Genomic DNA, 17527 nt, shown 5'->3' with positions numbered 1-17527 from the left:
CACTCTATTCTTTCCCATTCTTCCCTCCAGGCTTTCAAAACAGCTGTTCACCACCACCTCTTATCTTCCCCCATCCAAATCCTCGATCTTTTCTACCCCCGATAATCCACCCAAGCCCACTTCCTTCATTTCTCCTGCTTTCCTTCCTGAAAGTTCCTGAAATGTCCATCTTCTCTTCGCCATGTTCCCCGTCCCATCCCCATCCCTCTCCCTTCCACAGTTCACCTAATGTGTCTGTTCCCCACTGTTTTGTCCCTTCCACTCCCGCCCCTCTTGTCTCATGCCTCCTTGCTGTGAGTTGTGTGTTAGCTCTCATACGAGCCTCGACCAAGGTATACAAAAAAAAAAAAAGGGGGTTAGGAGGGGGAAGGGTATTATGTGGACAGTGGCAAATTAGAGTTCTTGACAAACTGATATTCCGCCACCAGAACAGGGTTCCGGCCTGTCAAACAGAGAAAGTGGTGGGGTGCTGGGGAAGCAGAGAGAGGGGCGGAGTGCTGGGAAGCAGAGAGAGGGGTGGAGTGCTGGGGAAGCAGAAAGAGGGGCAGGGCACTGGGGAAGCAGAAAGAGGGGCGGGGCACTGGGGAAGCAGAGAGAGATGGGCGGGGCGCTTGGGAAGCAGATAGAGGGATGGGGTGCTGGGGAAGCAGAGGGGGGGGGGCGCTGGGGAAGCAGAGAGGGGTGGGGTGCTGGGGAAGCCTGGAGCATGTGTAGATAACCTGGATTTCAAGATGATGTGGGGGAGGGTACTGCCATGAGATAGTTTGTCACAGTAGTCCCACACACATGAAGAAAAGGGTTGGATTTCAGGATTCCCAGGGCAGAAAGATGAAGATAGCCATCAGGATTGGGATGGTGGTGATGATGATAATTAAAAGGCATGAAGAAAGACAGCACTATATGAACACAGTGGTGGATGAGGTCCGAGTTTGCGAGTGAACCAGGTATGGAGCAAAAAGGAAGGGGAGAAGGGAAAGCAGAATGGGAGGAAGAAGAGTGGAGATGAGGAAGGAAAGTATGGGATCGAATGAATTGAGAAATGACTTTAGAATGAATGATGATGAATGACATTTCATTATTTGAGGTTGTTTTGAGAAGGAAGAAAGAAATAACAGGATTGGTTTCGAGGTAGGGTAGAGAGGGACGAGTTTAACGAGGGGAATATTTAGCAAGATGTGGGTAAGGAGGCAGAGCTTGAACACTTGGTCAACAGAAAGCAAGACAGACAAACAAAATGTAAGGTACAGAAAAGTCTTTTTTGTCGTTTAATTCCTCAACTAGCATAACCCGCGCTCTGCGCGACATGTTGGGGTGGGTGTGTTTGAGAAAGGAACTGATGCAGAGTATCAGTAGTAATTTTACTTTAATGCAGTAAGTGGAATACGATTTCACTGTTTCAGAACCATTTTATTTACTCTTTTTTGTGCCATGCACCTCATATGGTCTTTGAGATAATGTAAGCCGAATATCACGTTACTCGAGCGCAGAACAAAGTCGAAGATAGCGCGACACGAAACCACAAACTCGGAAATAATATACAAGATTATTACTATTTTTTTAAACAGATGGTAATCAGAAGGAATTAAAGCAAGGGTGGAGAATAATGGGGGCAAAGGGGATGGAGACATGGCGAGTGGGTATGGGAAACAAGTTGGAGGGGGAAAAAAACGGGTAGGCTCAAAACTCTCCGAGCCTGAGACGCAGGATCAACAAAACTCTTTTTGCTTTAAACTCTTGCTTTGCGTTTGAGCACAATCTATATTTCCTACGAGCTGCAATTTTGTCTGAATGTCGATATTCCCCAACGCTGAAAGCGCGAGAAGCAAATTTGATTGGTTGAGATGGTGTAATATTTTGTCCAAGTACTGCAAAACTGAGGGTTTTTGGAAGTGCCAACCAAGCGATTCGTGTTGACGGTGTTCAAATATATAATTCAATCGAAGTCAAAAAAAGATTTAAAAAGTTGTAGAAAAAAAAATTGGAGGTTTACCACCGTTGATGCACTTATACACCACCTTATTTAACACATTAAATTAATTATTCGTGCCTTTATGACATCCTTAAAAACAGTAAGTTTCCTGTTTGGAATGATTTTCAATTTTGTTTGACTGCCAGACAGGGAGACAGTAAAACAATTACCTTACTCCTCTGTGAGCATGCACGGTCAGGTTGAGATCCCATACAATCGGTCAAATTCAGAACCAAAATACTGCTGAACTTCAGGTTCGTGTTTCGATTCGTGCTCCACCTATATTGTTCAAAATATGAAATTACATTGAAATTAAGTAGTTCCTCGATCAAAGACTGACGTCTGTAGACAGACAGACAGAGACAGACAGACATAGTGAACTGATTGCTCAACCACACTTTGCACAATGCGTGTGGGGTAATAGGCAAGAAAAAATACACGGGAGTTGAAACATAGTATGAAGAACAATCCACACAAATAGGGAGCACAAAATTGATGGCAGCGCAGACTAATCCGGAATGATTACTTCGCTTTTTGAAAGTGGATCACTCGGAGGACCAAGAGAAGCAACCATGACCAGGAAATCAACCAGGAGTAGTGATCACATTTGTTAGGTTTTAGCGAGCATTATCCTATATTAAAATCACAATGTGACATCGCTGCATGAGACAACAGACCGAACCATAGTCTGGAGATAAGCAATACTCTTGACTATTCCTGGCATTGACTTAGCGGTGAGGGAAGCTGGCTTGGGATCCTAGGATCCAGAGTTTGAGCCCCGCTGGCCATTGAATTAACACCGGGGTTGACTCAGCCTATCATCTTCCGAGGTTGACAAAATGAGCACCATTGTACTGGTAATAGGGGCAATGCATCAGCGGCATAGCCACGTCCCCAACTAATGCTGCAACCAGCAGCCACAGGCTGCACACAAAAGTGTGTGTGTGTGTTTGTGTGTGTTTGTGTTCTGACTGTGGCTGGGTCCATTGTTTCGTGCAGCAAAGTCAAATTGTGATTTTAATGTACGATAATGCTCGCTCAAAGCTGACAAATTTTGTCACTAGTACTCTAGTGGAGATTAATTATAAAGTTCTAAAACGAACCCCACACAGTCCACACTCATCTCCTTGTGATTTTGAAATGGACAATTAAAAGGACATCTGGATGACAACAAATTTATGAATGAGGAAGACATAAAAGCACGTGTCCTGAAATAGCTGTGTACTTCTCCCGAACATTTCAATAAAGATCAAAGCGAAACTACCTCGATGGAACAAGTGTTTATGCATCGCAGAGGAATGCTATAAGAAACGGGTAAAGTTTCATCAACCCTCTGTGTTTAATTGTTTTCTTGAAAAAAAAAAAGTCATCAACTTTGAACAACGCTTGAGGTTTATCAAGAATTCAGGAACATATAACTCTACTCCAATGCTCCCTCTTCAATTTCAATCCTCCATATAGATAAGCAAAAGTTATCATCAGATAACAATGAGAACAATATTGATGGATTACAAAATTCACCTGCCAATCATGTAAGTTGGAATGGCTGTCGTCCCAAAGCGCTGCATGCCATAATAATTAATGAAGCCAACATCACGCAGAGAACACATGGCTTTGTCCACCTGCTCCTTCGATCCACTGATGTTCCTGTGCAGAAGAACGAAGAGACACAAAGAGAATATTGTTACGGGGAGTGGTGTCAGCGACCATGGGTCCTATATAGTCCGAGCCTCACTTTTGAGGAGAGTGGAAAGACAGGGACCCTGAGTTTTGTCCAGCCTGCTGGGTTGATGCCCGTAAGCTAGCCGAGTGGTATTGGAGGCTTGCAAAATTTTGCGGGGTGAAGAAGGAATGGGAGTCAAAATTTATATTATAATTTTTATCGTCATCTTATAAAGGTGGTCATGATAACAGTAACAGCAGTACTCTGTACTGTGATGTTATTTGTGAAGTAACCAATCCTACGTCAGTTTATAGGCTGAGACAAACCTGAGCACAATGGTGAAGTGATTCCCTTGAAGGTCACCCAGACGCAATGGACGTGGCACATATTGGAAATTTCCCACTCGTGCATTCGGCAGGGCACGGTTCAGTGCTACCATTCGCTCCGCAGTCACCCTGTCGTCACATGGACGGACGGATAGGAATACCGCTAGGAAAGACAAAATGCGAGGTGAATCACATCCCATGAACATCAGTTTGCCATGCAAATCATCTTACCTGCAAACTGCCATGTGCTGCACTGTGACTGCACGCTTGTCTTTTGTTCCGACATATGAGAACGCTGCGTGTCGCATCCTAAAGAGGAGATACAAGATGGACACGTGCCAGATTAACTCGCCAGAAACATGTCTGACAAATCAGATGAACAGTTGCACCAAATGAAAGCATTTGCTGAGCCCATTCAGTTACAAAAGATAGCATTGTGTTTCCAAGGATCTAACACCACCTATCGGCGAGCGACGAGAATGATCAAAGTGACACTTGTCCCATTGTTAATGACATCATGAAAACTTCGATCAGGCTTGCCCTCACAACTAAAAATCTCAAGTTAAACACCATCACAATCTTCGATAACACTTGTTTTGAAGCAGAGGGATTCTCTCCCTACTCCAATAATCCCGTCCATAATTTTCTTTTCTCGATCAAAATTTCCAAATTTCAGCCCCACCCCTCCTCCCTCCCTTTTCTAAACCCTTTGCGTATGTAATAAATCAACTTCCTCATATGAAAATACCAAATACCTGGTCATGTGTTACCATTAAGCTGTAATCAAGGTAACCTATTTTTAATTTCACAATTAATGTTCTGTGCTTTGCATATTTTCCTTGTTCCTTTAACGCCTCCGATTTAACTGACTCTTTCAGCACCGGACAATTATTAAGGGATCTGCTCAAATAAATAAACGGATGTAGGTGAATAGATGGACGTTGCGGAGCTAGCTAGGATCTCGGTGAAAAGCTTCTTTTTTTTGTATTACAGCAGTCCTTCGTGGTCAGCAGTGCACTTCACTGAATGAGTACCTGTAATGAACAGATAGGTACATGAATTTTATTGATTTATATTGTGAGTTGGGTGCTCATGGGGGTTCTGAGCCAAAGCACTTCTGAGACTTTTCCAATATTTGCCAATTTCTAAGGCAAAATTCTCAGAAACCAACAGATTTCTGAGACAAATTCACAGAAATTAACAAAAACAGTTTTCTGGACCATAAAATGAATTTAAACCACTTTCTAAGCCACTTGTCAAAATCTCGATCAAATCCTGTTTTTAAGACAGTTTTTTTTAGTTTCTAAAGGGTTAATTAAAAAGTTATCAAAAAAGTAAACAATTCTATCTTTTCAGACACAGTCCATTTTCACAATTTGTTTATTATCCTAATAATTAATAATTTACAAAATTATCAATAACACTATATAATTAACAATTACCCTTTTGGGTAATATTGGTGAAGAAATCACTCTCGCTCATTTTCACTTCATTCAATCAATTCGCTTCGCTCACTTCCTGTTTTTGATTGCATTGGTTGTTTTCCCAGAACCTTGTTTTCAGCATTACCTCAACCAGACACGCTCAGATGACAATTGGGAAATGCCAATGACGGGGCAGGTAACAGAGACAAAAATCATTTAAAGTAATATCTCTGTACAAATGTCCTGGATAATAGAAACAAGATAAAAACAAACCAAGGAATGGATTAAAAAAAAATAAAATCACATACCTGATATTTAAACAGGAAACATAATTAATGTGAATGAAACTTATCAAATAGATCTTGTTGAAGAACACCAAATTAAAAATCCATAAAACAAACGATTACATTTTGAAACTTGCAAATGAAAGGATAAAAATAAATATGAACAGAAAACTTTGATGGATGTCAAGTAATCAACAACAACAAAAAATGTAATATATAATCAAATGGAAGACCAAGAAGGAACCTGAACAAGTAAAGAGCAAAGATGGAGTCATCAGGAAGAACCTAGATACGATTCGGGTTTCAGCCGCTACTCCACCACCTTCAAACCCATCCAGGTGCAGCCAAGTGGGCCTTACAGAAAAATTTCTGCAAGAATGCACTTCTCCTTACAGAGATAGAAAATGAAAGAGAGAAAGAGATGAAAGAAAAGAAAAAAACGAGAATTAGAAGATAATTGTTAGATTTCGTAAGTATATTGATGACTTCTGTCATCTGTTTGTGTGTTTGTTTGTGTGTTTGTGTGTTTGTTTGTGTGCTTGTTTGTGTGCTTGTTTGTGTGCTTGTTTGTGTGCTTGTTTGTGTGTTTGTTTGTGTGTTTGTTTGTGTGTTTGTTTGTGTGTTTGTTTGTGTGTTTGTTTGTGTGTTTGTTTGTGTGCTTGTTTGTGTGTTTGTTTGTGTGCTTGTTTGTGTGTTTGTTTGTGTGTTTGTGTGTTTGTGTGTTTGTGTGTTTGTGTGTTTGTTTGTGTGCTTGTTTGTGTGCTTGCTTGGGTGCTTGTTTGTGTGCTTGTTTGTGTGTTTGTTTGTGTGTTTGTTTGTGTGTTTGTTTGTGTGTTTGTTTGTGTGTTTGTTTGTGTGCTTGTTTGTGTGTTTGTTTGTGTGCTTGTTTGTGTGTTTGTTTGTGTGTTTGTGTGTTTGTGTGTTTGTGTGTTTGTGTGTTTGTTTGTGTGTGTGTTTGTTTGTGTGTGTGTTTGTTTGTGTGTTTGTTTGTGTGTGTGTTTGTTTGTGTGTGTGTTTGTTTGTGTGTGTGTTTGTTTGTGTGTGTGTTTGTTTGTGTGTGTGTTTGTTTGTGTGTGTGTTTGTTTGTGTGTGTGTTTGTTTGTGTGTGTGTTTGTTTGTGTGTGTGTTTGTTTGTGTGCGTGTTTGTTTGTGCGTGTGTTTGCTTGTGTGTTTGTTTGTGTGTTTGTTTGTGTGTTTGTTTGTGTGTTTGTTTGTGTGTTTGTTTGTGTGTTTGTTTGTGTGTTTGTTTGTGTGTTTGTTTGTGTGTTTGTTTGTGTGTTTGTTTGTGTGTTTGTTTGTGTGTTTGTTTGTGTGTTTGTTTGTGTGTTTGTTTGTGTGTTTGTTTGTGTGTTTGTTTGTGTGTTTGTTTGTGTGTTTGTTTGTGTGTTTGTGTGTTTGTGTGTTTGTGTGTGTGTTTGTGTGTGTTTGTGTGTGTTTGTGTGTGTTTGTGTGTGTTTGTGTGTGTTTGTGTGTGTTTGTGTGTGTTTGTGTGTGTTTGTGTGTGTTTGTGTGTGTTTGTGTGTGTTTGTGTGTGTTTGTGTGTGTTTGTGTGTGTTTGTGTGTGTTTGTGTGTGTTTGTGTGTGTTTGTGTGTGTTTGTGTGTTTGTGTGTGTGTAGGCACGATAACGGAAAAAGCTACCAATGTCAAATTACACCACGTGATTCAGGATGGTGATGGCTAGTGCTGATTAGATTTTGGTCAAAATCGGTCAAAGGTCAAGGTCACAGTGAGGTCAAACATTCGATTTTTGATGGTTTGGTACAGAATCATCGTAGAAACTTCTGGTTTGCGTCGCTACCTTCTCAAGAGACAGCTTTTATTAGACAAGGTCAGAGGTCAAGTTGACGATTTTGTAAGTACCAGTCTATGACTGCTTGTTTGTGTGTTTATCTGTTGATATTAACGAGTACTTCAAAAGCTAAAATAGTACTAAACAAAATTTGCATGTTGCATAAGGGTACCCCAAGTATGGTTTGTCTGGGTAGCATATCTGGGAGAGGGTTCAGGCTGTGGGAAAGGGGGAAAGACCAAAATTCTCTCTCTGTAGATGTGTATTGTTTAGCACCCCCGGTGGTATCTGGTATTACAAGTCATCTTTTCTTATAAAAATAAAGTTTAAACAACTTGATAATATACAGGTAGTGTACAAAAAAATGGAAACATTTGGATAAATGAGAGACACCAAACAACGGCTTCCACACAGGTGTGGTCCATGTGTTAATTAAGGAAATAATATCCCAGCATGCTTTGGGTCATGTATAAATATGCTGCACAGGCCTGGTTGCCTATAATTATGGCGAGCATGGCAGCAAGAGGAGACTCCCCAATGCCCCCATCCACAGAGCACGTGTGGTCACCCAATGGTTTGATGAGCATGACACTGATGTTATCCACATGTCTTGGCCTTCTCAGTCACCAGATGTGAACCCAATCAAGCATTTATGAGATATTCTGTAACGACGCCTGAGACAGTGTTTTCCACCTCCATCAAACAGGTGTGAGTTGATTGCCTTTCTCATGGAAGAATGGTGCCGCATCGCTCCTGCAGAATTACAGACGCTGGTGGACTCTATGCCACGGCGCATACAGGTCGTACTGGCTGCACGTGGTGGCCCAACGCACTTTTAAGCGACTTCACATTGGTGTTTCCATTTTTGTCCACTACCTGTACAGCATGGTTACGTTGAAATTTGAGTGAGAATAATTCGAAATTTTCAAAATGTTTCATTTCACTCATTTTAAGCGGAGGTTCAAACCAAAGCATCTGACACTGAGCTTCACAGCGAAGCGGAAGCGATTTTTGCTCACGGCATATATAACACAGCAAGGATGGCTGATGGAGGTGATGTTAGCTTACTTCCAAGCAGATGGAAGATGTCCTCAGGCAAATTATAGAATGAATCGAGCAGTATGTTTGTGAAGTACAACATGTTGTCTTTCCATTAAATCCGTCAGCGAAGCGACGGGTACTTTTGTTAGTTTATGGTAAAATATACTCGACTTGGTTGTATCACAAACTTAATTCTTCTATATTTTCTGTATAATCCTCAGTCAACCAATTTGCTTCTTTATCAGTAACTGTTTTGAATTTTTTCAAAGTACTCTTCCAACCACATCCTCTTCTCTGCAAAAATAATGTCATCAATGCTAGTTACTTGACTTCCATCTTCGGAAATCCATTCAGCATGCCTCTTCGTCTTCCCATAAAATGCTGTCTCTGTGCGGTCTATGGTTTCTTGTGAGAGCACTCCAGGCTCCAATAGCTCGATCATACAATAGAAAGACCGACAACTTACATATTTTCCCCCATTGAAGGACAGCACGGTTCCCAGCAAGCAGCGGAGATGATGAAAATTTCCTTACGATTCAAAAATAGGACGAGCTACATTTTTGAAGAAAAAAATAACGTCTTGTATTCGGGCCAATAGGGTGTGACAAGTGGCACGCCACGGCGACAGTATGTGGCAGTGATGACATTTGCGGTTGCGACCCACAATGGCGAGTCGCTGTGATGACGCACAAGGAAAACACATGGCGCATTTGGTGACACAAATGGCATGCCACCAATTCCTGCCCTCACATGGGGTAGTTTAGTTGTACATACCGGAGTAACTTGGCAAACAGAGAAACCACACCATTGGTGTCGATGTTCTCTTTATACACAGCAAAACGGCAATACTTGGGGCGTCCTTTTTCCCAGCGCATTGCACACCCTGCCGGCAAACAGATTTTGGCAAAAGTCAGAATATGGTGCAAAATGTAAATAGAAAGTGTTTCTTTTCTCCTCATTTTACAATTGATTGCAATGACCTTTCACTTTCATGGTCGCATTGGGTACTGCATTGAAACACAACAATCTCCTCTTCTTTAACGGCCACAATTATTCCCAACTTTGGGGGTTGCTTCTGGGGAATGATTTTGCTGCAGGTCTGCCAGGAATCAGCTGACCAGGCCTGACATTCAAACGTTGCAGGAATTTGTAAGTTATTCAGGCTGCCGGCGATAACTGACATACTCGTGAAAGACACCACGGGATGTTTAACATCCACCAATGATCAGTGCTGGTTGAAGGGTCCGATAGTTTATCGTCCATCTGAGAGATTGCGCACACGTCGATGTCTCGCTTTGCATGTGAAACCAGTTTAAAGCTGGCTCGACATGTGAACCCAGGCTAGACAGCTCAAAGGCGAATGCGCACATTTTCAGCTATCCTGCCATCAAAATTGTAATCTGTTCTAAAAACAAATCTTCTGCTCTATAAAAAGTTGTATTCCAAAAAAAATAAAATAAAGATTGCATTGAAATTGCATCGCAATCGATCAGGGCCAAAGCCTCCAACAATAAGCACAGAAAGTGGGAAGTGAGAAACATTATTGCATTGCAAGGGGTGATGGGGGAGGGGGGGGTGTTAAATGAAGTAAAATAACTTCTAAAAACACAATTGGAGGGGAAAAAAATAAAATCAACTTTGTAAAATGTTCACAAAATCAGTTCTTAGTAATGAGCCTCAATACAAAAACGGGACTAACTTAACCGGCTCACTTGAAGCGTCTCTCCCTCGCTGACGGATAAAAGCCAAGATCACCCTCCGTCCATTTCTCTGCTCCGTGCGGGTGTCCAGCCTTTCAAACTCACGGTGCACAGCAAGGTGTTTGGCCGCCCGCACAGCTTTGTCTTCTGGGGCCTTGGAATGCAAGCGATGGGTGTTAATATGGTGAGAAAAGTGAGGGACAGTGGAAGAAGCTTAGAAGAAAAGGTAATACAAACAATTCACATGGTTCAATAACAGTTGAAACACTGCATCACATTCGAGGTGATCCAAGAATGTAAGCAGGGCTACATGGGATTATAATATCTCAATGTGATGACTTTTTCCAAATTAAAGTTACAAACTATGCAAGCAACCTCTCACCACCCCCCCCACCCCCCCACCCTGTAACAAACTATGAATCCCTCCCCCCTGCCTCATCTTTTCCTGTTGGTTAATTCCCTTGCTTATTGTGTCCAACTGTTGCATCACTGTCAGTTCATGCCCCTCATCACCTTGCTCTTCCATGAGCTCTGAACTTGAAAAGAAAAATAAATGTTGAGAGAGGTATGCTAACCTCTTTAAAGTCCACTGGTTGCTTCAGAGCAGGGCTCACACCTGAAAGGTCTTCATGTTCTTTCCCATGACGATTCGCATGCATCTGTCAACATTTTTTGAAAAGTGTAATCCTTTCTATTTCAACTCACCCTCTAAATTACTTGGTACTCCAACACCCAAACTAACCCAAAGTTCCATCCCGTTTTGAAATCCTTCAACGATGTCTCGCCATCTGCAAGATCTCTCTTTTGAAGGCAATCTGCTATCTCAAACAGAGAGTTTAGTCACGTCGTTTTTTGTGTGCGAGTATAAACCTTAAGAACCACTTCTTTTTCCATGCCTTTGTGCATCAGAAAGCTCGAGAGGCTTTGTCTCTCTTCCTCATTCAGCAAGTCATTTGTGTCAATTTCTTCATTCGCCATCACCTGCCAACAAACAGACGCTCATGACATATAAGGCAGTGCAACTTTGAATTCCAAAATTATTTTGTCCACGTCACATAATGCCGCAACAACAACAGAGTGAGAATGACGATATCCTGCTTGCCTTCTAGTTATACTTGTACCACTCACTTCAGGATCTTTGGACGACAGAGGGATCGCAGTGTCAGTGAGATGCACAACGTTGCCCTCCTGGTCGATCTCGTTCACCATAAAATCCGAATACCTTGGGGAAAGGAAAAAGTTCATATCATGTTTGAGGACCAGACATTGATTACTTTTATTACTCGAAAATTATGCAATTCTACGATATTAAACAAGAACGAGAATTGCTTTCCGATAGATGTCCCCTACCGATGTGATATTTTTAAAGTCCAAAAAGGGAATAACTCTGTGAAAAATTGACAAAACGTCCTGAAACTCGAACTTGTTATGTAACTTATCATAACAAAGCAATGTCCCAAGTTTCAGTTGAATATGTTAAAGGGTATGAGAAAAAGTTTTAAAAAACCATAGGTTGGATGGACAGACAGACAGACGGAGAGCAAACTTATAGTCCCCACCGGTGAAACTGGTAGGGGTCTAACAAGGCAATTCTCTGTTTGCATGTATGTATGTACATCTGAAAATCATGCACGTACATCTGATCTGCACAAAAATTTGCATACGTGTTGGTTGTAACCAGGCTCATGTCATGGAAACAAATTAACCCCCCCTCCCTCTTGCAGCAGGGGTTGAGGGGGGGGGATGACTTGCCAATGCTTCCGAAGGGAGAGCGAGTGTTTCTAGCTTTCACAGTACATTTGCTATGGCATATAGCAATGCTGATTCAAAATTGTTTCAAAATAATTTCCATAGAATTATGGAAAGTTGGAACAGTAGCATAAATCCGATGTGAATCATCTTGATCCCAACAAAGTCCCAAAACTACCGGTTGTGAGAGAAGGAACTTGTCAATTTTTCTTTTTGTACTCGAAATGTACTTCCAGAAATAACTGGACGAGATACAGTAAACATTGATGAGTTAAATATTTATGATGTCGACTGTACAATGCTCAATAACCCAAACAGAGTCAACTCAAAATGCTCAGCAAAAAACAAAGAATTATCGACACTTCACATACCACGCTACACACAGGACTGACACTACCCTCCCTCAAGCTTTTTACCACGCCCATGTGCCTATTATTTAATGAATAGAGGTATGAAAAAGGATTTTACCTTTCCTTAAGAATCCCAGAGAATCCTGCCTCAGTGCCAACGTATTCTGTGATTTCCACATCTGGCTCCATCAAACCATGCCGCATGGCTTCTGCAAATCTGTCCTCTGACTGTTGACCGCTCTGAACTCCACTCTGCTCATCAGCTATTCCAACTTCATCTCCTTCCTGTTGTTCTTCATTGTCTACTTCCCCGTGGAGTATCTCATCCTGAATTCCTTCCTTCAAATCCTCCCTTATGCTCTCCTCATCTATTATTTCCTCTTCCTTCTTCTCCTTTTGAATTATCTCCTTCACTTTATGTTCCTTCAAAACTCTTTCCTCAACTTTTTCAGACACTTCAACTTTACCGCTCACACCTTCTGTCCCAAACGCATGCCCGCGCTCGCAGTCATCATTCTCTTTGAATGGTGACTCTGCATTTATCTTGGTATCCCAGGAACCTGGGCAGCAGCCTTCTCCAGCTCCCTTCTCGGCCTTCAATCCCAGTACATCTCCTGCCAAATTCCCACCAAAACTTTGTTCCTTTTCATCCTCCTTTCTCTCCCTCCATTCTGTCGAGTCTGCAAAAGAATAAAAATACATAAATCTCACACACACTCTGGAGTTGATACACCCAAGCAAACGAGTACGAGTAGAAAGTACAGACAAGGTCAAGGCTCAAGAAAGCAAGAGCTAAATATCAAAGGATGGAAGGCTTTGATACAGTACAGACAGTGCAATAATGGGGGGGAACAAAAAGGAGAGACAAAGGATGTAGAGATGAACAGAGATTGTGAGAGTAGAAAAGATCATGGGGTGGTCTGGGAACTGTTTATCAACCACCACCTTGAAACACCGGACAGAAAAAACAGATTGGACAAACCACGAGGCGTTTCCATCGGGAAAAGAAGCGGAAGAGAGTCAAAATATGGAATTTAAGAAACGTCACCTGAAAGGTACGATCTGTTGGGGCTCAAAGCGAAGGTTGAGAGGGAGCGATATGGCAAATGAGGCAACATGACGCCGAGCCAAATTGAGTCAGCAGATGATGAGATTACAAACTCTCAGTCACGCACACACGTATCAAAACATGCAGACTTCAACAAGTCAAAATCTGTCCAGACTCCATCGAATGCACTCATGGATCGAAACCAGGTTTGAGTCCTTGATTAGTTTTTGTTATGATGAAGATACACCGGGAGGATCTTGAGTGCAATCGCGTCACAAACCGTCCACGATTTGATTTAATGCATTTTAAAGCATATCCACGGCGCATTATACAAAACGAGGGCGAGTCAAAAGGTATCTGCAATATATTTTTGTTTAAATAATATAACTACAATTGAGCATGCACAAGAGCATCATGTTTCCACATGGTCTCCCTCCTTTTCAACACACTTAGTCCATCGGTTCACAAGCTTCTGTATGTCCTCAGAAAAAAAAAAAAAAACCAAAGGTTTTGGCTGAGTGACGAGCCACACGTGCACTGCTTCTTTCACTTGTTGGTCACTGGCAAAGTAGCGGCCTCTTAAAGCGTCTTTGAGTGGACCAAACAGGTGAAAGTCTGAAGAGGACAGGTCAGGACTGCACTGGATGCTCCAACACCTCAAAGTTCAATTGCTGGAAGGTTTCCATAGTATGGGTGGCAGCGTGTGGACAGGTAGTGCCATGCAGCAATTCAACACCTTTTGACAGTAGCCCTCGGCATTTCCATCGAATAGCCGGTTTCAACTGGTCCTTGAAAATTTCACAATAACGGACACTTTTTACCGCTGTGCCCCCCTCTTGATAGTGTTCCATACTTGGGCCTTATGAGTCCCAGAAAAGTGTGAACGTCACCTTTCCGGCCGATGATCGACTTTTGAACTTATTTTTGACTGGTGATGGCGTATGTTTCCACTCCATACTCTGACGGTTGCTCTCTGGCTCTAAATGGTGGGTCCACGTCTCATCTCCAGTGACAATAAGTCTCAAAAAAGCATTCCCTTCATGATGAAAGCGGTTCAAAAAGGCGTTGGCACATTGTCACACGGTTGCGCTTGTGCTCTTCTGCGAGTTGTTTTGGAACCCATCTTGCAGAAACTTTATAAAAGCTAAGTTTGTTATTGATGATTTCATGTGCAGAACCATGACTGATGTTCAGATGTTGTGCCACTTCGTCAACAGTTGACCGTCGGTTATCCAGAATCATGGCGTGGACTCGTTCAACGTTTTCTTCTGTTGTGGACGTGGATGGGGGTCCAGATCGTTCATCATCAGTGACACTTGCGCGACCGTTTTTGAACATGGTAATCCAATCATACACACTTCACTGTGTTAAAACACTGTTCCCAATTTGTGCTGAAAGTCTGTGATGGATTTCTGCCCCTCATACACCTTCAGCTCACAAAAATAGTATCACTGCACGCTGCTCTTCTCTGGTGCAAGCGGACAGCAGAGCGGTCATGTTAACTTCCTTACGACGAGACAACTTCCGACTGCTCAAGGTTGAAACTGCTTCACAATGGCGCAGACAGTTCGTGCTTGTAGCAGCAAGTACAATAAGCAACGTAGTCAACACAACACAGTTTCTAATAAATCATTGCAGAAAGTTTTCGACTCACCCTCGTATAAAGAAACTGATGAATTCTGCTTGAGAATTCAAATAAAAGCACAGAAGGTCAAAACTAAACATCGAACATGCGAATAACAATAACAAACATAGTTTATTGCTATATGCATGATAACATACAATATAATTTGATGTAGCATGCTCACCTGATCCATCCTCATTGGTTTCTGACAGCCGAGCACGTTTTGCTGAGGGTTCGTCTTCTAACAGGGTCGACATCTCAGCGATGCAATCGATACCTACATGCAATACCTACCTACAATCGATACCAAGGAATAAGGACATGCATAAGGTTAGGCCCAAGAGAAAGAGACCCCCCCCCCGCCCCCCGTACCACTTCCATTCCAAATGGAAATGAACCCCCCTAAAATGAAAAATCGATAAAAAGCTAATATATATAAAACATTTTTTTACGATAAATACTCCATGATGAAAGCCATGTTTGGTAAGACAGCGGCCCATAGAGTTGACGTGAATAGCGAACCCCAGTACAGAGAACCTCCCCATTCCCTCTGGCTGACACTACCTCGGACACCAATGACACCCCTCATCGAGCACCCATCATGTCTGCAAAGTTTGGCAGCCCCACATTGTTCCATTCTCAAAATAAAGACAAAAGGGAACGGACAATCAGACACACAACAATCGTGTGAGAATAAAGGGAATTTGCATTTGTGTTCAGCTTTACCTAATGGGAGACTGGTCAGTAAATGCCGCCCCTGGAGTACCTGGTCAGTAAACGCCGCCCCTGGAGTACCTGGTCAGTAAACGCCGCCCCTGGAGTACCTGGTCAGTAAACGCCGCCCCTGGAGTACCTGGTCAGTAAATGCCGCCCCTGGAGTACCTGGTCAGTAAATGCCGCCCCTGGAGTACCTGGTCAGTAAACGCCGCCCCTGGAGTACCTGGTCAGTAAATGCCGCCCCTGGAGTACCTGGTCAGTAAATGCCGCCCCTGGAGTACCTGGAAAGTAAACGGCGCCCCTGGAGTACCTGGAAAGTAAACGGCGCCCCTGGAGTACCTTGTAAGTAAACGCCACCCCTCGAGTACCTGTGATCGAGTACCTGGTAAGTAAATGCCGTGTGATCATTGAGACAGGTTGCAGTGATCATTGCAGGGCATGATGTCCTACTGTACAGAGAACACACTGGATTGCCCGTTTGGTGTTCCCATCTGAGCACACAGGTCATAACCCGGGGGTGAGTTCCATTACCAAGCAGCTTGCGAGCACTTGCCAAGCCATCCGTTCCGTGGGAATGCTTGTCCAGTGCTTAAGCCACTCGGCGAGCGCTCACAAGCTGATTGGTAATGGAACTCACCCCGTGGGCTCCCAGATTAATAAATCAATGAAAACCGACCCGCTTCTTGTACAAATTATAACACAAATTTCATTCCTTCCTCACTTCCGGTGGGTACCTTTTGTCCAAGCTACTCCATGACGAGTCGTGACTGGAAATAAGACAAACCTTCTTCTTCTTCTCCTTTTACTGGAATGTAACGGAGATGAAAATTTTGTGACGCTCAGAAGTGAATAAGCGTGTAAACAGAGGCCGACATATTTCTCACCACGTGCCTTCGGCAATCTCTGTTTCATGGTCTTTAAAATGATGAAAACCGAGCGATAACGAAGCACCCCGTGCAGCAGTTCCTTCCTTCTTATTTTTTTTATTCTTTCTTTCTTGTTCTAGTAACGATTCTTTTAAGTTTTCGATATATGGAAGAACACGACAAGCTTCAAAACGTACCCGATCGTCTCATGCAGTTAAGAGCACGACGTGTCTTCTTCTTCTTATTATTATTATTATTCTTCTTCTTCTTCTTCTTCTTCTTCTTCTTCTTCCTCGATCACTACCTCTTCTTCTTCTTCTTCTTTTTCCTCGAGCACTTCTTTTTCTTATTCTTCCTCGACCACTTCCTCTTCTTCTTCTACTTCTACTTCTTCCTCGACCACTTCTTCTTCTCCTCGACCACTTCCTCTTCTTCTTCTTTTAAATTTGGCGTTTTCAGAGTGGGAGGCTCTATTTACGCCACTCAGCCAAACTTTTCGGCAGGAGCCGACAAGTCAGAATTGAGGGAGCTTCTGGTTCACGCGGCAGAGTATATCCGGTAGACCGAACCAACTGATCCCCATATCTCTTGTACAGTGGAAATGGTGAAATCTGGGTCGCCTGTACAGAGGTGTTCCCAATCTTCGGGGACCCTATCTCGCCAGGAGGACCCGGTAGGCAGTAGGGTGACACCTTATGGTTGGAAGGGGGACGGTGAGGACTTGGGGTATGGGAAGGGCGGAGAGTTGAGGACTTGGGGTTTGGAAGGGGGTAGAGTTGAGGACTTGGGGTTTGGGAGGGGGGGGAGAGGTGAGGACTTGGGGTTTGGGAGGGGGAGAGTTGAGGACTTGGGGTTTGGAAGGGGGTAGAGTTGAGGACTTGGGGTTTGGGAGGGGGAGAGGTGAGGACTTGGGGTTTGGGAGGGGGAGAGGTGAGGTCTTGGGGTTTGGGAGGGGGAGAGGTGAGGACTTGGGGTT

The 17527-nt window shown here is 42.9% G+C and overlaps 1 protein-coding gene across 4 annotated transcripts in view; it reads right to left on the bottom strand.

The window, feature by feature from the left end:
- Positions 1-16965, bottom strand: part of LOC147014040 (pseudouridylate synthase 7 homolog) — a 62940-nt gene extending 45975 nt beyond the window's left edge. Inside the window, exons 1-11 of one of the 4 annotated variants that reach the window (XM_085851612.1) lie at positions 16749-16965; positions 15153-15262; positions 12415-12976; positions 11326-11419; positions 11068-11178; positions 10773-10856; positions 10210-10351; positions 9272-9380; positions 4190-4267; positions 3959-4087; positions 3491-3616 (exon numbers count right to left, since the gene is read on the bottom strand). In XM_085851612.1, the coding sequence (XP_085707738.1) occupies positions 3491-3616; positions 3959-4087; positions 4190-4267; positions 9272-9380; positions 10210-10351; positions 10773-10856; positions 11068-11178; positions 11326-11419; positions 12415-12976; positions 15153-15225 (1508 nt within the window). In that variant the 5' untranslated portion in view covers positions 15226-15262; positions 16749-16965. Of the gene's footprint in view, positions 1-3490; positions 3617-3958; positions 4088-4189; positions 4268-9271; positions 9381-10209; positions 10352-10772; positions 10857-11067; positions 11179-11325; positions 11420-12414; positions 12977-15152; positions 15263-16067; positions 16091-16419; positions 16707-16748 lie in introns of those variants that run through there. The other 3 variants (XM_085851613.1, XM_085851614.1, XM_085851616.1) reach the window with 3 other exon arrangements.
- Between the last annotated feature and the right edge of the window lie 562 nt (positions 16966-17527).

This window comes from Eptatretus burgeri, chromosome 13 (assembly GCF_056783735.1).
Source record: "Eptatretus burgeri isolate ZD-2024b chromosome 13, Ebu_testis_v1, whole genome shotgun sequence".
Taxonomy (NCBI): Eukaryota; Metazoa; Chordata; class Myxini; order Myxiniformes; family Myxinidae; genus Eptatretus; species Eptatretus burgeri.
The sequence above is the reverse complement of the archived record's forward strand: the minus strand, read 5'-3'. Positions and strand labels throughout refer to the sequence as shown.